General features: G+C 40.1%; 1 protein-coding gene across 2 annotated transcripts in view; it reads left to right on the top strand.

Annotated features, from left to right (window-relative positions):
• The first annotated feature begins 135 nt into the window (after positions 1-135).
• spidr (scaffold protein involved in DNA repair) overlaps positions 136-23314 on the top strand; it is a 57448-nt gene continuing 34269 nt past the window's right edge. Inside the window, exons 1-8 of one of the 2 annotated variants that reach the window (XM_077558821.1) lie at positions 136-338; positions 579-675; positions 788-851; positions 1569-1742; positions 1837-1967; positions 9387-9613; positions 10004-10107; positions 13610-13799. In XM_077558821.1, the coding sequence (XP_077414947.1) occupies positions 667-675; positions 788-851; positions 1569-1742; positions 1837-1967; positions 9387-9613; positions 10004-10107; positions 13610-13799 (899 nt within the window). In that variant the 5' untranslated portion in view covers positions 136-338; positions 579-666. Of the gene's footprint in view, positions 339-510; positions 676-787; positions 852-1568; positions 1743-1836; positions 1968-9386; positions 9614-10003; positions 10108-13609; positions 13800-23314 lie in introns of both variants that reach the window. The other variant, XM_077558820.1, reaches the window with a different exon arrangement.

Here is a 23314-nt window from a genome sequence, read left to right as displayed (position 1 = left end):
CAAACGCATCCCTTTTGTAGTCTTTTCATAAAGACGAGATGGGATTGGTGTATTTAAAGAAACTACAGGTGAGAGCCATTGCAAGGCGCCATTTTGGCTCCTCTGTAATTCAAACAAAAACTAAAGTTGGATCGGTGTACGCGGGTGTATAAATCAAACGCAACGCAGATGTAGCAATGAATCGCCGTTCAGTAGAAACATTTTCTACCATCCAACAATGCGCGACTAGTGCAGGTTAATTTCACATTCTCACTTGGGATTATGCGGTGTCAAAATACGTGCAAAGTAGCCTGCGGCTCGGGCGACTCTTCATTTACAAAAACATGACTTCGAGAAAGGTAAGAAACTAGCTCACGAGCTAGTTGCACTGTTTTACTCAACACTTATCTTGGCAGGTTAGTTAGCTTCTCTACTTCTGACTGCTCGCAGCAAACATTTTTAACGTCCCAAAATAATATTTAATGAAAACAGGTGGGATTTGTTTTCCATTTTGTGTATGTGTTTGTGTAGCGTAAAAAGTGGTCCAAGGATTTAAAGTGTGTCTTCTTTCCTGATGATATTGAATGCGGTCTGAGAAGAGTGAGAAAACCATCCGCACTTTCGTCATCGTCCTCAGCCACAGCCAAGAGCTGGGAAAAATGTGGCGAGAGTTTTTTGGACTCTCCCATGAAAGTGGTAAAAAAAACAACTTATTTTTAGTTTTTAAATTTATTTTAATTGTTGTTTTTATAGTCACCCAATTATTACACTTATGGTTTATGGATGACATTTGGTGCGTTTGTTGCAGGATGTGAAGACTTCAGGAAGAAAACTGTCCGTAGTAAGAAAGTTGGCACATTCGCCTGTTTCAGGTACATTGGGATGAAAGACCTTGACAATGATAAAGGGGTTGTATGTTTATTGTAACAACTTGACAGACAAGTAGTAAGGACTCAAATTACTAAAGGCCAAAGCATGCTCAGGCAGGTGTGTGCTTTACATTATGTGTACATGAAGGGCCAGAAGTTGATAGAGTTATAGTTTTTTTTTTTAACATCAAAACGTATTTCTTAAATATACATTTTATTATGCACAGTTTAATAAAAAAAAATCGAGAGAGGAAAAATAACTAGGGTTAAAGAATTTCCATGCAAAGTTCAGGTTTCAAGTGTGGGTGAGGGTTTCAAATCATGATTTCAAGGACAGTGTTAGGTTATCAAGCCTAGGTATGAATTTGTGTGTGTTGACCTTGTGGAGTCCCTAAAAGTGGTGGCGAGCCCTTTCCTCATTCTGTCGTCCTTGCTCCTTCTCTTTTCTTACCTTCCATCCCTCTTTTTCTTTCATTTCTTCCTACCTTCCATCCTTGTTTGGTATCCAAAACTATTAAATTATGTATCCATTTTCTTTAGTGCTTGCTGACTTTGGCCAAGAGGTGGCATATACTGTGGACTGGTTGCCAGCCACAAGACCCAAATTCATGTTTTTGTGGGAATCAGTACATGCAGAAAACTCACACAAGGATGGGAAGAACATGTAAACTCAATTGTATTGTCCCACAACATGACAACTATCCCTCTCAAACACCACAGACCACCGCAATGAGGACCCAGTGGACATTGTGTGGAGTTCCTCCAGCGACAGTGGACAGTCAGACAATGATGAAACCCAACAGCATCGACATCACCAACCTGAGATCGCAAGGAGACCCCCGATCCCCTTTCAGTCGAACCCCAAAGCACTTCATACTCTTAGCACTGATGAAGGTACGTTGGGAATAATTCTCAGCGCCAAAGAGAATTTTTTATTATTATTTTTTTTAATCACAAAAATTGTTCCTTGCGTCTGTCTCTGCTGTAGATGACCTGGCCGTCATAGAATCAGATGGGTCAGAGCAGGACGTGGAAAAAGACAGCGGCCAGCAAATCTCCGACTGCGAGTCGCCGTTCAGTGATGAAGAAACTGAAAAGCTTCCAGCTGAGCCTAGAGATGTGAGTGAACCATTTGCATGTCAAACTAAGTTACCAACTTTTTGCAGATTTGCGACCCCTCTGGTGAAAAGTGGAATGGAAGCCAGCGACGTGTACGTGCCCAGATTGCCGAGACGTTAGTTAGTGGTAGTTTTATTGTGCATCGCTTATCATAAATAAACCCTATTGCATATTCGTGATGAGGTATTACCTTTTTAGCAAGAAAAAAAGCAAGCTGTGGGTCCCGTTTCATCATTTTTTCCACCTACTTCAATATTAATGCTGCTCCAATATTGATCCACGTCCTCCCGCGACGCTTGTGCAACTTCAGTTTTGCCCTTTTCGGCACACTCGACAGTGTTATCCTTTCCTGCTCGGTATTCTGACCATAGTCAAGGGGGAAATTTTTCACCTCTGTGGAAAACTCCCGTTGCATGTCGCAAAACTTTCAGCCGATGGTCGAACAAAAGGAGCCACCGGGAGATGGAGGGTCGCACTGCAGTATTGGTTTATTGTTATTTTGACACACTTTTATATCCGCTGTGGCACACGCTTGTCTTTTACCACAGACTCGTCCACACACTCCCAAATACTTCCACCGTCCAAACGCTTCCGCGGAGCGAGACTGAGCGCGTGCACGCGCATGTCAGGGAGAAAGCTCAAAGTTTCGGTCCCAAATCCCCGATCATTATTTCACTCTACAGGAAAATAGGGGCAACAGTCATTGTGCCACAGCAGTGCCTCCTGTCTGTTATACAATTCTTAAAACGTGTGTGGGGGAAAAATATGGTTATTTTAACACGTCAACGTTGCGTCATGCACCTTTAAAGTAAAACAACGTACTTTTTGTATGACTGACAAACAGAAGTTTTTAGCAGACCCTTGGCAGCCAGTTGTTTTGTGTTTATTACTCTGGTGAATGCTGGCTGCAGCTCGTCTATATTTCCAAGTCATTGCTATGTATGAACAGTAGATGGCGCTGTACACCTCCTTATGCTTGCAAGTCAAGTCTTCCTGGCAGAGTATTTATGCATGCATATTTTAAACTACTCTATATTCTGTCCAGTATTTATGTATGCAAGGTAAGTTAATTAATTTTTAAACTGTTGTGATTTTTGTTGATGATATAACTAAATTAAAAATAAATGTATTATTATTATTATTTTTTTGTTATGCATTGAGCAGTTTTTCACTAGATGGCATATTGAACACGTGCGTACACTAGAGAAGGATCAAACCCACGCCTGCCTGCTGTGTACTTTTCTCTCTCGAATCATCTGGTCGTGTTCCAGACTGTCAAAGTTCACAAGCTGAAATTGCAATAAAATGCTTGCTTATCCGTTGCAGCAATTTATCCTGCGTAGCGAATGTTTGTAGGGTGAAGAAAGTTATGTGTTAGTGTTTTTGAGACGGTGAAGGAATCCAGCTGTGCTGTTGATGACATATTTAAAGCACAGTGGTTTTTTTTTTTTGAATGATTGTGATACATGTAAAGTGGATATAGACAGTGAAATACCAGCTTTGTTTGCCTTATGTAGACAGATAGTTGGGTCTGAATGTTTATGAAGTGGTACCGTTCTGACAGCAGGCCATTTATATACCTTGCTAGTTGGGGTTGAATGTTTATGTTACCACAGCTGCCTTTTTTAGCTGCTAACTAGCAAGGACTGAATGTTTTTTTTTAATCAATTTCCCTTACTATAGTTAGTAACCATAACTATTTGTGTCTGACTGTTAATGTTTTTTTCCATTATTGCAGCAGTCAATTTCAGCAGATAACTAGTTAGGTCTGAATCTTTATAATAAATGTCCATTCTTAAGATAGCCCTAATCGTTTCTGAATATTTGCTATCTTGTTTTTGTTCTTCCTAACAAAAACCGTCACAAAAATTCAAAGAGGAATCAAAATGTGAATTCTTTTGATGCTCACTGAGCTGAAGTTCCTCAAGATTTGAGTAATGCTCTGCGTTGTAATTTGTGGCAGCCTATTTTTAGAAGTAGTTTGGTCTGAATGTTTACTATCTACAGTATATGCTATTCATTTCTGATAACTGCACATTTGGGCAGCCAAGTAGTCGGGTCTGAATATTTACTCTATGGTTCCCTTCTGTCAACAGCCCATTCAGGAAACTAGTTGGGTCCAAATGTTTACTATTTTATTCCCTTTTGACAACAGCCCATTTAGGCAGCCATAATTGGGTCTGAATATTTCCTACTGTATATTGTTGCCTTTTGTCAACATCCCATGCAGCACATTAGTTGGGTCCCAAAAAGTGTTTACTATTGTATTCGCTTTTGTGTATCTGGCAGCCCATTTATCCAGATAACTAGTTGGATCTTAATGTCTACCATCGGATTCCCTTCTGGCCGCAGCCCATTAATGCATTGAACTACTGTGGTTGGGTTTGAATGTTTACTTCTTGAATCAGCCTATTTCACCCGCTAATTAGGCATTCACCATCTTCTTTCCTTCTTATGGCAGCCCATTTTAACAGTCCACTAGTTGGGTCTGAATGTGTACTATCTGGTTTCCTTCTGACTGCAGCCCATTATTGCAGAAAAGTAGTTTGGCCTGAATGATTAGATTGGTTGCCCAATTATTAGGTAGCTAATAAATTGTCTTTTTCTCAGCATATTTTTTCTATTTTGCACCCGAATTGCTCATTTTGCAAGCAACATAAATTTTTTTTTTTTTAAACATCTCATAACATCCTGCTATTTTAATAGGGGTGTGTTTACCATCTATATGCGCCGTATACGTCGTTGGCGTCAAGCCTCAGTGCTGGAGGCTTTGCTTGTTCTCAGGTGCAGTGTTTGTGAAAGGCTGGGCTGGCATGGAGGGAATGTGCAAGGAGTGGCATGCACCAGCTCATGACCGCACACTGCGTTTTTGTTGTTTCAGGTAATTGGTGTGCCAGGTTGGGACAAATTAGTGATGTTATGTGGTTGTTGTTTTGAATTTAAATTGTGAAGGCTCCTTGCCATCAAGTCTTCCTTTGGTGGTGTTGCTTCCACCCTCCTCTGTTATCGACTTTCTCGTTTGGCTCACAGATATATATGAATGCATGCTGTATAATGTTACAAGATATTCTGGTGGACTGGACAGTTTTCAAGACCAAAGTAGAGTCTTATGAGGACGTTTTCAAGTTCGTGGAAAGGAAACTCATCAACAGATTAGCATCCCTCCCGCAATGTCGGCTACTTCCTCTTGTCACACTTAAATTTTTGCTGTTGCTCAAGTGAAATCAAAGACCATGCTATCTGGATGCGTGTGATCACAGACCTTCAAGAATGAAGAAGTACATTTTCTGAATCTACGGCTCCACAATAAGTTTATTTTTTATTTTTTATTTGTAGGCCCCTGTCAGGAGATTCTGTTACTTTAAGCTTTAGGGAAGGAAGTGCAGTGAAAAGTATGCACACATCTGCATACACAAGTGTATATACTATTTTAAAAACAAACAATATGAAAGGGTAAAACACAAGTGGGGAAAATATTTAGATTGTGTATACAGTGGAACCTCCAAAGTCAAACCAAGGTTGTTGTCCCCCCCAATGACGTTGGTTGTTCAAAAATTCGAAATAAATTCCCCTTAGGAAATAATTGGTCCAGGCTCAAACTATCGCTGTCTAAAAATGTATTAATTAACCGTAACATTTTTACATTCCTGTCTTGTGCATATGGCAAATGGAAAATAAAGCATAATGACTCACTTTTTGCAAAAATGGAGCATGTCTTTGCATTGCTATTTGGTCACCTTGTGGCATGTTATAGAAGTAATTCAATCTGATTAAATCAGTCTAACATAAATATGTATTGTTATAGTATACTATACTGGAAAAGTGGAAATCCACACAATGCTTATGATGGCAGACTTTTTTTTTTTTTAAGATAACTAGTTAGGCTAGTTAGCCTAAGGTATTTAGGCTTACTATCTGTTTCCCTTCATATTACAGCCCATTTAAGCATCTAACTAGTAGGGTCTGATGTTGACTTTGTTTCCATGATCAGTGATCATAGTTCCCAATTTTGGCAGTTCCGTTATCTTCCGTTCTTACAGCAGTCCATGTGAGCAACTAACTAGTTAGGTCTGAATGTTTTTCATCTGGTTCCCATCTGACAGCAGTCCATCTTTGCATCTAACTAACCAGGAGCGATTGAATAGTTACTTTAATGCCTTATCACTGCAGCCCATCTGTTTTCCTTCGTATGGCAGCCCATTTATGTATTTATCTAATGCAATTGGGTTTTTACTGTTTACTTTGTTTCCTTGATGTCAGCATCCCATTTTGGCAGATAATTAGGTGGGTCTGAATGTTTACACTCTGGTTCTGCTCCGACAGAAATCTATTCATGCTTTTAAATAGATGGGCCTGAATGTGTAGATTGTGTCTCTAATCTAAAACCGTCTGCATTGCTAGTAGAGTGCTTTTTACAGCAGCCCATTGAATCAACTAAATAGCTGGGTCTGACTGTTTGCTAGCTGGGCTTCTCTGACAACAGCTTATTTATGTATTTAACCAGTAGACTTTGAACATTTAGATCCCACCCCCACCGAGCAACTCATTTAGGCAGCAAAGTTAATGTAGATATTTTTTTCTTTTGCTATTGCCTTCTTCAAGCTGTGATCTTCAACTCTCACTGGAGCGGTTTGCAGCCGATTGTGAAGCGGTTGGGATGAAAATCAGCACCTCCAAATCCGAGACCATGGTCCTCAGTCAGAAAAGGGTGGAGTGCCCTCTCCGGGTCGGGGATGAGCTCCTGCCCCAAGTGGAGGAGTTCAAGTATCTTGGGGTCTTGTTCACGAGTGAGGTTATATGGAGCGGGTGCAGTGATGCGAACTCTGTATCGCTTCGTTGTGGTGAAGAAGTAGCTGAGTCAAAGGGCAAAGCTCTCGATTTACTGGTCGATCTACGTTTCTACCCTCACCTGTCGTGACCGAAAGAACAAGATCCCAGGTACAAGTGGCCGAAATGAGTTTCCTCCTCACTTAGAGAGGGTGAGAAGCTCGGTCATCCGGGAGGGACTCAGTGTCGAGCCGCTGCTCCTCCGCCTTGTGAGGAATCAGTTGAGGTGGCTCGGGCATCTGGTTCGGATGCCTCCTGGACGCCTTCCTGGAGAGGTGTTCCGGGCATGTCTCACCGGCGGGAGAGACTATGTCTCTTGGCTGGCCTGGGAACGCCTTGGGATCCCGTCGGAGGAGCTTGTTGAAGTGGCTGGGGAAAGGGAAGTCTGGGCTTCCCTGCTAAAGCTGCCACCCCCGCGACCCGACCCCGGATAAGCAGTAGATGATGGATGGATGGATGGATTGAATTATCACAAAGTGTTTATTATGGTATTGGAAATACACACACCCTTTACAATAGGGTCAATTTCCATTTCTGTGGTTGCCATCACACATACATGCAGATCACCTTTTAACCTTTGAGATGCTCACACATCTGAACTCTCAAGATCAGCTGACATCACTATGATGCTTTGAACTCCCAAGTTTTAGTCTCTTCATGTTTTTCATTGTCTTTCTGTGTGGATTCCAACAAGAGAGCACTTGTTTGCATCACATATAGTTCCAGTGCTTACTGGAAAGCTCGCACGGACACTGCCAATCCTAAATCAAACCGGATCTAACGGGATCCAGACAAACAGGTCCAGGTCCCAAAAGTTTATGATTCCAGATAAATGCGCGGGCTGACTCACTGACGCAAAGCCTGCCAGATTTGTGTTGTTGTACTTGCGCTGGAAGTACATGGGAGGTGTTGTGTTTCAAGGAGCGCTTCCCAGATGAGGCTCGCTCCAAACCTAAAGTCGGCCACTCTTAGGGTTCACTAACCTCCGCCCCACATGGCTGGAGTGGGGCCACGTCGTCAGAGCAAGACTATAAACATCTTTTTTTTTTTTTTACTACTGTTTGTTCAGATGAAGTTGCTCGTGGATGCTTATGGAGTGTACTCAGAATGCTTTCAGCGTTGGGTTTAAAGGCATTTTTGATTCCGAGCCAGGAACACAGTGTTCCACTCTTTTTCTCAGCGCGCTCCCTCTCTCTGACTCACACTCTCTCTCTCCCTCTCTCTCTCTCTCTCGTCCTCCCGCTCTCTAGTCCCCCTCTCTCTCTCTCTCTGGCTAGCTACGGCGTGACGTCGCCTGGCGCCCGGCCCAGCAGGGTCGAGTTGATTCAAATGGGGAGAGCTTGGTATGCTGGTCTTGTCTACACATGACAGGAACTCAGGTTTCATGTGGATTTTTCCATGAGATTTGATTGCATCAGTTGCAATGAGTCGTGACGCAGCAAAAAAAAAAAAGAGAAAAAAATGGCTTGGGAATTATGCAGCACGGCCATAACCTTACAGTGCATATTTCACATTACAATATTGATTCAGTAAAAATATTAAATGACTCTTCACTTTTGTATTGGTCTAAGAACAGACATAAAAATATAAATCCTTGAGTGATAATTGAAAAAATTAATGTTCAGTTATCAATAATGTTAACTTGTAGCTATTTGGGCATACTTTTTGTTTTTAAGAACTGAACATTAACTTTGATTCCCTTCTTGCTGTAGGCGTCTAAGTAGTTGGCCTTGAATGTTAATTCATTTTCTTTTTGCAGCCAATTTAAGCATCTTACTAGTTGGGTATGATTGTTTATTTGGCTAGCCTTCTTTCAGTAGCCCAAATATTCAGCTAACTAATTGGGTCTTCGGGTTTACTTTCTGTTTCTCTTTGAACAGATACCCATTTTGGAAGACAACAACTTGGCCCCGAATGTTTGTTTGCCTGTATACATCCGCCCATTGAATCCGCTAACTAGTTGGGTCTGAGTGTGTAGTGTTTATTTTTATTCCCTTTTACACCAACCGGTTTGAGCAAGTTACGAATTGTGTCTGAACTGTTGCTTTCTTTTCCCCTTCTTACGGCAACCCATTTGGGAAAATAACTACTTGGCTCTGACTGTGCCTAATCATCATTTTTTTTAAATGCTTAGTTCAAGTCTTTGTTGAAATGTCTTGAAGCAACTTGTTTAAAAAAATCAAACAAAAAAGTTCACAGAGCTCCCAGGGTCATCAGCAGATCTTAAAAAGCTACATGCATACCTAAACAATTAAATAGCTTCCTATAGTTTTCTACAGTAAATACGTTTTTCCAAAATTTAAAAATATCTGAAACATTTAAGTTGTTACAATAGGGTAAATAAGGGTGGAAAGTTCACAGGGTGAGCACCATTTCTTATTAAGTTAACTGAAAATCTGAATAGTTCCTGCAAGTTAACACCGTTTTAAATCGATCTCTTATTGGCCATCAGAATAAAACAAAATAAAAAAGCAGAATTTCAGCGCCAATAATCGGTCTATCCCCAGTTTACTTTTTTATTCCCTTCTTCAACAGCTCCTTTACACATCAAATGAGTTGACTAATTGTTCCTTTTCCCCACGCATAACGCAGTTGGAAATCTCGGGCTATGCCTCCGACGGGGAGACTGATGGTGACATGCTGACTACCAGCACACTGGACACCGAGAGCCTTCGAGGTGACAGCGGTGAGGGCAACAAAAGATCAGTCAGCGACTGGGTCCGATATGCTCACGCTATGCTACAGACGCCTGAGAAGCCGTTTGACAGGCAGTTCAAGACCCCCGATGATTCGGCCAAAAAGAAAAGGAAGTTTCAAAGGTGAGAAGAAAGTTTTTAAAATGTTCTAATAAAAGGGATGGGAGAATCATTGTGCAGGCGAGGTGTAATCGAATCCTGCTGGCAGCGCATTTCTACTTGAATAACTCTTGTGTCAACAACCAGATCCATTCAAGCATGTTAGATTTTTTGGGGGCTTCATAAAAGGCGCAAGCAAAGTAAAGCGAGTGTGTTAGTGAAAAACATCAGGCTGAGAATGAAGGTGATGTTTTGATGAAAGTGACACCTGCCTAAAGGTCACCGGCATCGTTAAGATCATCTTCATCTGTGGTTTGTTGGTTTACTGCGAATTTTCTTGAACTACAAGATATGGCACGTATGCTTATCACGCTTCACCATCTGTGTGTGTTTGTGTGTATCTATGTTGAGTAGCGGAGGTCTTGCGGAGAGGCTGAATCGACTTGACTGCAGGCAGAGGTCAGCTGTGAGCTTCTGGAGGCACCGCTCCACTTCGGACAACTTGACGGAAAGCGAAGGTGCCCATAACCCCTTTTGAGCCTTTTAGTCAGAGTTTGAGAACTGCGGAAACGTAACACGACTGTTGAGCTGTCATGAGTTACAATAGGCCACCTTTGCCTTTTGACACAGAATCCAGCAAAGACTTGATAGTGCAGTGTCTGTGTTCATTTTCACACAGTGGCATGGCATCCCTCAAACAGATAATTAAATGCATGACATCAGCATGCCGGGAGAAGAGCGTTTCCGGCACTGATTCCCTTTCACACGTCCCCCATACCACCGCCATTTCATCTTTTGATACTACCTCCAAAAGTCAGGAAAAGTGTCTTTCACGCAGAACAACGACATGGAACCTGGACTACTTTAATGAGCAAAAATTGTCTGACCTCAACATTTACTTTCAACACAGTGTGGGAGAATTGAGTGCCTGGTGTTAAAGTTGACACCCCCATCCTAGATTTTCACAAGTCCCTTTCACGCAGCCGTCGTCCCGCCTCTGTTTTGATTCTGATACTACCGCCGAAAGCGAGGAAATTCGCAACTCAACTTCAACCCCCCCCCCCCCCCCTATTCGCTATTTCATACCTTTCATACTGAACAGAAACACCGGAAAAACGATGACTTTGACAGGATTTTTTTTTTTGACAACCCCCCCCAAAAAAAACTCCATTCTCTGCCGGTACTTTTCACACAGAACAACACAGGGAAAAACAAATGTTTGACAGGCACACACCCCATTGGATAAGAACAATGCTTCCAAAAAAACAGCATAGGAAAAGTGTAGTTTCTGGTCTTTAATTAAAGGGATACTTGACTCGCTGAGCCATTTTCAACAGTCAAAAGATAATATTATGTCCAGAATTAATGTGAAAACGTCATTATTTTTCGTGTACATTTATTACCTTTAAAAACACATTTTGCCAAATGCTGTCGACTGAAGATGACATCGCACTTGCTCAGGAAGACCAATCATGGCTCAGTTTGCTAACGTCACATGACCGAACACAGAAAACAGTTGAGCCGTAATTGGTCGTTACCTGTTTCTTGAGCACGGGTGATGTCATCTTCAGTCGAAAGCGTGTGACAAAATTCCTTTAAAAATGTTTTTAATTAAGTTATCAAGTTAATTCTAGACAAAATATGAACTTTTTACTGCTTGAAATGGCTCAATGAGTCAAGTATCCCTTCAACTTCGCAAATTCATCCTGATTTCTCACTATTCACTTTCACACAGCCGCTATTTAGCAGCTCTGATACTACCACAAAAGCTTGAATCGTCACAAGTCGGTTTCAATAAAAACGGCTTTGACTCACCAGGAAATGGAGCTTTTGCCTTTAATTGCAGCAATTTTTGCAGAAACCAGCACTAACGCCATCTTATCTAATTGCGGGATGCAGCTGACACAGTGATATCACACCTTGGCTGGTTTCTGTGTAAAAGGTAGACGAATGTCCGATCTCTTTTTTTTTTCTCTTTTTTTTGGGGGGGAATGTCCGATCTCCTGTCACAGCTCTGATGCTGCAGTTTTGCAGAAGCTGTGTGTAAAATAGACTATAAGATCGGGTTATTGTGTTGTTTCCTACTTTTTTTTGTCCATCCATCAGCTGGAAGGTTCAAAATGTCTAATCAAATCTACAGCCAGTACAAAGAATCATTTTGACACTTAATGTGTAAAATTGTATAATCTGGGACTGTCTAGAAAGGCCACGCTGAGGAAGTATGCTTTGAACTCTGAACTCGCTGCATGCAGGAAACTGTCTGCCTACTATTTGTTTTCCTTTCCGCGGTGTACCAAATTACCTTTCGCTGTCTACAGCAGTAGCTCATGCTTGACAGTTGATAGTGGGGAAAAAAATGTGGCATTTTGTGGTTTAGATTAGTGTAACACAGCGGATGCACAGGTCTCATCAATAAGATTTAACAAAAAGTTTACCAATGTTGCCACTTACCCTTCACTAGTGTTCATTTTGTTAACAAAAACTGAATAAAAATATTTTCGTCAACACACGTTTTTCACCGGACAAAAACTAGACTAGACTAAAACCTCCATTAATAAACAATAATTGTGACTAAATCGGTATACATTTCCGTCGACTAATAAAGACAAGACGAAAATTTTGCTCACTTAATAAAGACTGGACTAAAATCTATGGACATTTTAGTTCACAAACAGAGACGAGACAAAAATGATAATTTTGTAAAATCCTGTCTCTGCTAATCTGTCACTAACACACAGTGACACACACCCTTTCAAATAACTAATGCTAGCTAACTTACTATCTTGTAGCATGGCGTCATAATAGCCACTTGTTGATATACTGTAATTATGTGTGAAGTTGTTTAAAAATAATAATAATAAAAAAAAAAGATGAGAGAAATTTTCATGTGAAGTAGTTTAAGATTAGATGGAAATGTTCAATATTAACTGTTGCCCAAAAAATTAAAAGGGTAAAATAATTGTCCTGACTATAACTAGACTAAAATGTTGACCATTTCTGTTGACTAAAATTAGACGGATAAAATTGTTTTCTTTGACTAAAAGGTGACTAAATAAAAATGGGATGAGGTTGACTAACTATGATTAAAAACTATCAAGTGTGACTGAAATTGGACTAAAATTAAGAATACATTTTAAAATGGCTGATAAAATTCACACTACCCTGCACCATACTTCAAACTGTTTCTAACATGTTGATTTCTTTATCTACTTATGGATGGCAACAAACGGTATAAGGAACACCTGTAAATGTGAAGCTGTGCTGCTTGACACTGCTGCAAACTAAAACCACAACACTAAACATATTTAATTAATATGTCACTAACCGTGTCAATTATACATAATATTTTGATCAATTTATGTAAGCCTGGCAATATTTAAATGAAGTGCCTTGCCTTAAGTTCTCTGCACCTTTGTTTCCTCCTGACCCAATTCTTTTGTTGCGACTCACTGGAGGTTAGTTATTATTATTCTGACGTTTTTGCCATGTGGGAGTTGATACACATAGCAGAAATGCAAGCCCGTGTCTTGACAAATGCACGCTGAAAAATGTAATAATTAATAATAGCTCTCTTGTGAGCTCTTTCATATTGTTTAAACGTAGTACACTAAAATACCCCCTCCGGCCACGCTCAGGGAATCGGTAACACTCACAAAGCCGTATTGTGTTCAAGCTGACAGGCTGCCATTTCACAATCCAGCGCAATCAACTTTACACCCCAAAGTGCGCACGCCGAGCCAAGTCGCTCTCTTTTTGATTATGCCGCTCGGAGGCTTTTTTTTTTTTTGGATTGGCTCTTGTCTATTATCTTTCAACCAACAAAGTAGTCAGTCACAGTGGAATCTAAAAGCACTGTTTTAAAATCAGCTAGTCACGATGACAGCCTCTCTGTTATCCGCGGTGAATGATAGAATCGAAAAGTGCACAACTAACACTAATGAGTCCTTCAGAGAGTTGACCGTGAGCACACAAAGGCACGCACACACTCAACATCTGTGTTGTTGTTTCTCCGCTCCCCAGCGGACAGGCACGGCGTGCTGGTGCTGGAGGTGCTGGAGGTTCAGGAGGAGTGCGGCGCGCAACTGGTGCGCTGCCAGCACCACCCGCCGCCCGGTCCCGCCAAGCCCCATGTGCTGGTGCTGCTCTGCAGGGAGACCGCAGGCCAGCTCAGCCCGACGCCCGCGGACATCATCCGCATACACCCACCATGGTGAGAGTATGTATTCATTTAGAGTGTGTGCCAAGGTCTGGGCCACCACAGACACAAATATATAGGTTTCCATTCCACTTGGGTTTAAAGACGGGGCCGGCTGAGGTCACACAAAATGCAGCAAAATAGTTCACTCTTGCCAGCATAGAAATAAACAAGTCATTAAAATAAAAGCCTCACCCATAAAAAAAGTCTTTACGGCTGGATTTGTATAGCATGCCAGTTTTGATTTAATGCATATTGACCTTTTGCACGTGACGTCTCAGCCTTCATGGGAACGCCCCCTCACGGACGCTGGACGGCAAAAGAGCCACTTGCCTGTATTGTAAGCATTGAATCTCATACAGCGTAAAGTCCTTTATCTAATCAATTATCTTATAAAATGGTCATATCTTGCTTTGCGGTCGGTTGTACAGACAGACAAAGGAATAAACCAAATGTTGCTTTTTATCGCACACCTACTAATGAAAACAAAATACGTCGATTGATAGCAGCAATCAACAGAAAGGATAGCCAGTTAGTTAGCGTCCACTGCAACTGCACGAACACACATCTTGGTTTTAAAATGCACCTTCTTCAAAACTATTAAGTGCATTTGACTGTTTAATAATGGGGGTGTTTCGTCTTTGTGCTTGGAGTTTTTCACTCTGGAGCCAAAGTCATATTCATGAAATTACTGCATAGCTTGCCACTACCATAGTCATTTGTTCCATGCAAGTAAACATAGTAACATAACATCATCACAGCGTTTCAATATAGAACGGACTGTGCAAAAATAAGTCAGTTAGCATGATGAACAAGTTTTAGCTTTTCATTACGAGGTATATTGTCCCCCACTTTGAGCGTAGCATCTCGTCCCAGAGACCGCTAGTGACAAGGTTTTAAATCAGCCCCGGTGTAAGGAGAAGAGACTGCATCGACTACATAATGATATAGGTCGTGCGCTGTGAATTGCGGCAAAGTTGGCGATTTGACTAACTTGGTAAAAACAGCATGCAACAGAAAGTAAGGGGCTGTTTTCAAACTAGCGATCTCCAACTAAAGTAAATATCGCGCTTTATGAGTCCTGACTAAATGTGCAACTTCGACTGACAGGTGACTTTCGGTTGAAGTAATAGATTCCATGGCTCTATGGGCAATAATAACTTTTAATTGGTAAAATAACAGTCGCTAAGTCTCTAAGTCGCTCCGGGTCACGGCCCCTTCCATTCAACAATCCTTTCCTTCCGCCGTCCGTCATAGGGCAGTCACGTGATCACGTGACGTCGGTGCAAATGGTCAAAACAGTTTTTTTTCTTCAATTTCAAGTAGCACATAACATGTCAGCACTGACAAACATGTGAAACAACCCAATGTTTAGATGAATAAATTGTCAAGACCAGGCAGGGACAACATGAAAGTTAACAATAACATACATAAAAACAAATATTCACCGTTACATTAATAATCTGTATAACATATAATAAATAACAACATATATAACAAAGTTATCAAGAATGAGTGACATACATCACCAATTGGTCTACAGTATTTTGATGACGTCAAGCTAGCATTAACAAGGTACATCTTGATCTGCACTTACATTTGCATATACAGTACCCAGTACATTTCAGATTCTTCTCTAGATTTGAAAGGGACCTGATTGCAATCTGAAAATATCCAATTCCATGCTTTTTTTGTTTTCTCCATTCACTCTGCCAGAATGCTTATCCTAACTGGGCCGCAAATCTAACTTGTCACCTGAACCTTGCAGCAATAATCCAGTTTAAGTAAATACATTTTTTATTAAGTTGCTCCCTTTTTTTTTATAGTCAACTCTCTCAACATGCTTTATGCCAAATACATCCATAATAAATCCAATCATGCCAGCAGAAAATGTAGACTCCTTAAAATAAAAAGTAAACCTCAGCCATAAAAAGACTCTAATGGGTTGTAACATGCAAAGCAATAAACACTTGAGCTACAGATTGCAGCTCTCAAAGGGCTTGATTGAAAGAAAGAAAAAAAAGCATTTTTTCCAAAAAGCACATTGGCCTTTTTCCACTACAAGGTATGTAATTGGCTTATGTTTGCATTTCCACATGGAGAAACGGCTACTGAAAGGTACTATTTTTCAAGTAGCAGTTCATGAGTGAAACCACTCATTGGTACCATTTGAAGATACTCTGCAAGAAAGAATAAAAACAATCACTCGTAACTAACGACATTCGCTTGTAGACGAACCTTTGTTGTGGACACTTATAACAACATATAGACTGCACCAAATTGATTAATGATCAGGATTTCTCTCAAATTTTTAAATTTGGTATTTGATTTTTCTTCAAAAATTTCAGTCAGAATTATACATTACCATAATAAGTAATGTATATGTAAGTATTGCAAATTTTACTAAATATTTACTAAATAATATCATATATAATAAATAACTATTTGCTAAATGCAAGGTATTAAATTAGGCGGCCAGGATAGTTCTTTAAAAGTCTTGGCTTCCTTAAGCCAGCAGATCTTCTTTTTTTCATGTTATGCGAGTTGCATTTACTGTAGCATGACCTTTAGCATAGTACTGCCAGGCACACATTTGACGTCTGAGTACACGCGTTATGTTTGAAATTGACGACATATCCGTGTCAGTTGAAGAAAGTACACTCTGTGAGCTAAAATAAGAGGAACAACTTGCACCAATGTGACAAAAAAAAGTGCATGTTCAGTAAAAACACTTTCCTGCGTTTCCGTCTTTCAGATATGTTTTTTGTTCGGGACAAATTCATTTCCGGGCAGCAGTTCAAAAAAACGAAACCTGGCAATTGCACAACACATGAGTTCACTCCCAACAATATGCTGGACAAAAGGGGAACAGGAAGCATTGAGCGGTGGACGTTTTTTTTTTTTTTTTTTTTTTTACCATGGCACGTCTGAATCTATGCGCAAATATATGCCGTGACTTGAAATAATCATAAAGATGCATGAAGTAATAATTACTTTTCCAGTTGTTGTCATTATTGCACTATTGGGTTGTGTTAACAAGTGACATGACTCCCGTTCCGACACATGGAATTGTATCTTTAGATTCAAATCGGGCCTCACTGATAACTGTCAGTGTGAGTGCAATGTAAATGCAATGTCGACTTGATGCTGATGAAAACACATTTCATTTTTATTTCATTTATTTATTTATTTAAATGAAAGGGGGCAGAAAGAAGTCAAATGTTACCCTAATTAACACAAAAGGAATGACAGCTATAGTCAAAGTGCACTTAAAAACATAACAAATTTACAAAATTACAAAAATAAATTCAATATCATAATTTATTTCTACATTTGACCAATGTCTGCCCCCCAAAAAACACAAAAACACCCGCTTTAAATGTAACCTAGAGCTAAACCATTATCAATTACAAATGGTCTAAATGTCTTTCATTAGACGTGCGTCCAACATTAATTAATTAACGTTACGTGCAGCTCCCATAAAGTAATGTGGAGATCAATTTTATGTTCAACAGAGGGGAGGGGAGGGGTCAGTCCAGGCCAACTTAAAGGGGAAGTCAACCTTAAACATTTCTTGACAATAATATGTTACACTGTATGTGACCTCACTAGTCTAAACATGACATTCTGATTAATATTACATTTTTGGAATATGAATAATGAAGCAAAATCCAGCCGTTTTTAGCTATCTCAGGGGGCGGCCATTTTGCCACTTGCCGTCGATTGAAGATGACGTCATGTGTTGCTCAGGCTCAGGCCACGACCAATCACAGCTCACCTGTTTTCTGAAGCGGCGCTGTGATTAGTTGTTACCTGAGACCTGAGCAACATTGATCTCATCTTCAGTCGACAGCAAGTGGCAAAATGGCCGCCCCCTGAGATGGATAAAAACAGCTGGGTTGTGCTGCTTAACTCATATTCCACTAACGCAATATTAACAAGAATATACCATATACCATATTTAAACTAGTGGGGCTGCATAGAACATATTATTGTCCCCAAAAAATGGGGTTTTGTTTTGTTTTATTCTTTTTTTCCTTTCGGACACATTACATCCAAAAGAAGGGCGGGTACAAGCCATGCTTATTAGTAACCCGTCCCTATTGATTCTTACTATACGCAACATTCCTATACATTGATTATCATAGTCATTGATTCATGCGTCCTTCCTTGACAGATGCGTCCTTGATTGGGGGTTGACTTCCCTTTTAAAACTATGTAATATATAATATTTGTGTTAGGTATGTACAGGTATTACATTTTTTTCTTTTTTTTTCACTGTTTGGGTTTTGACACTTGTGGAGTTATTTACATGCAATTCGGGCATAGCATCCAAGTGCTTCATGTATTCCATCATTGTAAATGCATCGATGTGGGATATATGTTACATGAAATGTACATAGAAATCGAATGTACATAAAATCAGATATAGGTGTTTTGAATTGGACACTTAGACAGTGCAATTCCAGTCTTAGATACAACAGCTGTGTCTCCTCAGTGTAAAGCCCCCCTGCTCTTTTTTATTTATTTTTTGCCCCGTTCACCCCCATATCAGCACCAAAAGCCCAGATGTGCCTCACAGTCCCTCACATGGAGTCCAGATAGGCGGAGGCTGTGTATGTTTGGGGCTTGTTTTGGAATGGGAGCGAGGCAGCGGTGGACTCCAGCTGTTGGGAGTTGTGAGTGCACTTTGGAATATCCAGGCTGGCGGAAGCGCTGGGGCCTCCTCGACGCGCTGACGTCACGGACAGCTCCAGGGAATGCTTCACATTCCTCTTCCTGGCAGTTGTTAGGTCATTTCCAGCAAGCTGAGGGGGGAGGGGGGGAGAGAAACACTCGATTATTTTCTGGAGCGTTTAGGGAGCGCGAGTGTGAGAGGAAGCCAAAAGAAAGTGATTGGAAACACATGGTGGTTTCAGCACCTTTCGCTTTTGTAAATCACGTTTAGAATAGGGGGCCGTTCACGTACTCCAAAAATGTTTTTCACATAACCATAAATTCTATAAAGCATTTTTATATGCAGAATAATGCTTTCTACAGAACCAGGATACTAAGACTGTTGTCAGTGGGGGGAAAAAACCTACAATGAAGACACCGGTATGTCTAGTAAAATTCCTCTTTTCAAGCTTGCTGCATGACACTTAAGGGGTTTATCACCCCCATCATTCATGCGTAGGTTGGCTCCGCCCATACCTACCCGCTCCTTACCCCTGAGTGGGCTGTGCGGTTAGAACGGAAATGCCTGCGAGGATTAATCACCTACGCACTGTGACGCCAACAGCCGGCCACTCCTTACCTGTCAGCTGCCCACTCACCTGTTCCCAAAGAGGAAGCAACTTCCTCTTCCCGTTCCGTTCTACAGTACTGTACATTCCTCACCAATAACACGCTGTAGTGCACGTGTATAGCGATGACTGATCTTTGGCCAAGTGTTCAGTATGATAAACGGTGTCATGCTTCATCACTCTTATACAATGACTGCGGCGACTTGGGGTTTTTTGGATAGGCAGCGGAAGTCCATGTTTGGTGAATATCCGTTCCTGTGCGGAGGATAAGAAAGAATGTAACTCACAAAATAGCACAACTTTATGGCCAACTCCTAATGGTCATATTTAATGAATGAGGGGTCTCAAATTTGGTTGAAGTGCCCTCAAAAAATGGTCTTAGTCTTAGATGTATCTACCTTACACTTGGAGATCCTTAAACCTTAAACCTGCAGATGTTCTCCATAAAGGAGAAAAAATCATAATAGAAAGTAGAGCTGTCAAATAATTATTATTTTTTTATCAGATTAATCACATCTTAGAATTTTTAATAATCACGATTAATCACTCAATTAAAAAAGGCTTTTAATCAACATTTTTTTGCCTGCCAAATTTGAAGAACACCTGTTATGTGTTAATTCTTTTGACATGATTGTCATACATAAACATTTATTAAATGCTTTACTTTAATGCATGTAGTTATGTTTATTGCTCCAACACAACCTGTGCTAACTTTTAACGTAACCATCCGCTGTCAGCTAAAGGATCGTCTGCGGTCAAAATTAACAGTGTGATTAATCTGCGTTAATGCATGATTAATGTGATATTTTTTGTGATTAATTAACTAATGCTTTAACTTTGACAGCACTAATTATTCATATAATTATTCGTGTATATATATATATATATATATTTTTTTTTTTTTGTATAACTATTAAAATTTACCAAAATAAATCACCAAAGTATTTTTAAAAATAAAGAACTGATTTTGCTGTTCCACCCCCATCTGTTCCCGAAAGGGTTCATTGTTTGGACAAAATTAAACTGCTTGTGTTGGATGACTTTTACATTTCATGTTTTCTAAGAGTACAACAATGCAAAGTCATTCATCTGTGATTATGAGTCAAAACATAATGCTTCGTGGTAGGCTGGCCTGGGAAGGGATAAGAAAAGTGCTTTTCTCTTGGGGGGGAAAAAACTTTTGACAAAATATGTACGTAAACACAATCCTTCATAAATTTACTTAAAATGTTCAACAGTTCAACATCATGATCAAATGAGCTGTCAAACTGCATGGCTCGGCTGGTCCATATCTGTTGATGAAATTCCACATCCCACGCTTTTTCCCCCATGTGGAGTTACAGGTGAGGTACAGTACTGGTGAGGCAAGGAAAAATGTTTGTGGCTTAAAATCACATACCTCCCTCCGGTCATACGTTTACAACATCAATCAACAAAACACCATAAATCACTGCTTTAGCAACATGAAAGGCAAGATTGACTCCCATGATTAACTTCCATCAGGTCAATTTCTTGTCATACGGAAACCAATGATGTCTGTTTCTCAGCAGGAAGCTCGTCGCTAGTCACTTTTTGAAAAAACTGGACCCCAGAGCAGTCAGAAAAGTTGCTAAATTCAGTAGCTAAATCGCTAACTTAGCAACACTAAATGCGCTTTTATAAACTACAAAAAAATTTCTCTGTTTGCAGCCATGTTGTTTGCGTCAGTACAGTTGTGTCATTTTGAACTATTGAAGAAAAAATTGATTTAAAAAAATCATCCTGACAAACCTGAATGAAGTCATAACATTGATTGTTCATGTAACGCTAATATAATTAAAGAGGGGCGGAAAACATAAGAAATGTTAAATGCATGAGTTTTTTTTTTGTCAAAATACACACTTCTATATATTTCTCATTATAATTCATGATAAATATGAACATTAAGGGAAAATATGAAATGAGAAAATAAACATGAATTAAATAATAAATAAATATATTTTCAAGGGTTGATTCTTTCCCTGAAAGGTTCATTGTTTGGACACAAATCAACCGCCATTTGACTTGAATGACTTTTAAAATTCCTGCCAGGCCAAACATGCAAAGTCATTTGTGTGTGATTGAGTCAAATCATGATGCTTGTTGGCCCTCCAAATGCTGGCTTGCTTACTCTAATTGTAGCCTCTCTTGATTCTGGCCTACGTCCAAGTGTATACAGGTGAAAGATACAGTACACTCTGCACAAAATGCTGAGGTTAAATGGTGCATACAGCACATGCCTGAAGCATTGACTGATATTTGTTGTGCTTGGCAGCAAACATTGCCAGGGTGAATGTGGACTCAATCAAGTATGTTTGTGCTGTATTGAAGATTTAAAAAATAAAAAAAAATCACAACAATTCCATTTGTGATTTGAGAATAATATTTTCCAGTGGTGCACATTTAAACAAACCTTCTACTTGTATGTGTGTCTTGCTGCCTCATTCGCATCAACGTCAGAGGCATGCTGCAACAAGCATGCTAGATCTAGTCACAGAGTCCAATTGGCGCTGACTCAACAATAATCCACCATTCTATTCTTCGTGTCACATGTGGAAAGACTTCATCGTAAATCAGTACTACTATAAACAATGTACTGTGTAATTATAAGGGCTGTTTTTCAAGTTCCTTTAATACTCGGGGGAGGTACTGTTCACTCTCTCAGGTACATGTGCAGGGCCAAACCAGAAAAGTTTTGCTTGGGTTTGTTTTAGAAATAATTAAAGAATGTCCATTTTGGCACACACACGCAAATGAAATTCAAGCCACTAAAAGAAAAGGCGAGGAATAGTGCGGGGTGTCGTTTTCATGTCATCGGCCACCAATCAGCTTGCCTGGTTGTGACAGGCGTGGATGTGTTTTTCTGATGATGTCAAATCTGGAAGGCGTTTGAATGTAGCTGTGCACAATTGCAGTAGTAGTCGGTGACATCCGCACTTAGTTTAGCATATAAAATGTTATCAATATGAAGTTCTACATTTTTATCTCTTTTCTAACATTATTTTTTAATTCTTGCAGTGGCATGCCATCCCACAACAGTGTGTGATGAACATGAGGAGATAGTGTCAGATTTTTGTGGCTGTGTGTAGTTCTTCCACATGCGACTTCGATGCGATGCATCTAGCTTTAAAGCAGTTTGATGCACTGCAATTGAGTTGTTGTTTTTAAAATATTTGTGTTTATTATTTTTTACTGCACATTATTTATCATCACGTGTTTTAATCTTGCACACAAGCAATACGCCAATTTTTTATTTTTTTTACTTAAGTTAATAATTAGTTATCTGAACTAAAAGAGACTGTGTGTAAAATTAGGACCATCTACTAATAATTCATTAATTTAAAAAAACACTATACATTTATATATATAATATAATCAATATAATGCAAAAAAAAAAATCTGTTCCACATCAATTTACATTTTTTAAATATAATCATAGGTCCAATAATCGCTAATAAAATTACTTACAGGAGGCCGCCATGTTTCACCGCCATCTTTATGCTACGGATACACGAAGAAGAACTTCGCGAACGTAGTTAGCCTCTGGTACATGTCAAACCCAATGGATTGACCGCCGCTTACCTTCCACAGCTGGGGCCTGCAATTGGTCGTCCCATGATTTGGGCTCCCGCAGCTTATCCCCTCCCTTTTTTTATTTTCACGCTAGCTTTTGCTAGCTTCTCCCTCTAGCCACTCTTATTAGCCGCTCCAGCTAGTTCTTGCTAGCAACTCTTGCAGCTTGTACCGACTCACCTCCCTTTTTTTCACCTCCCAATTTTTCTTTCTCTTGCTACCTTTTGCTAGCTTCTCCCGCTTACCGCTTTTATTAGCCGCTGCAGCTAGTTCTTGCTAGCCACTCTTTCTCACCAGGTCGCCCACTCGCTCTCTCCAATTAATAATTGGTAGTAATTAGTGGTAGGCTTGCAAAGTGTGGCGTGGTCTGTTGGAGGCACAATAGTGCGCATGCATCAAAATTGTTGCAATCTATTAGTTCACCACTAGATAGCACTAAATTCTGCCCGCTGTACGTTTTAAAGCATTTTCGAAAAAAATAAAATTAAGAAAACCCAACAAACTCGCTCTGAGAACTTAACCTTGCCAGCAAGCTGAATTCTCGCATAATTTGTGGGTTCACAAACTCTAGAGAATACATCTTGTACCGCTCCCGCTGATATGTTTGCAGCCGACCTAAAATCCTGTATAATCAGTAACAAACTGACTACATCC

Source organism: Vanacampus margaritifer, chromosome 2 (genome assembly GCF_051991255.1).
Source record: "Vanacampus margaritifer isolate UIUO_Vmar chromosome 2, RoL_Vmar_1.0, whole genome shotgun sequence".
Classification (NCBI taxonomy): domain Eukaryota; kingdom Metazoa; phylum Chordata; class Actinopteri; order Syngnathiformes; family Syngnathidae; genus Vanacampus; species Vanacampus margaritifer.
This window is presented reverse-complemented; position numbering and strand designations above follow the sequence as displayed.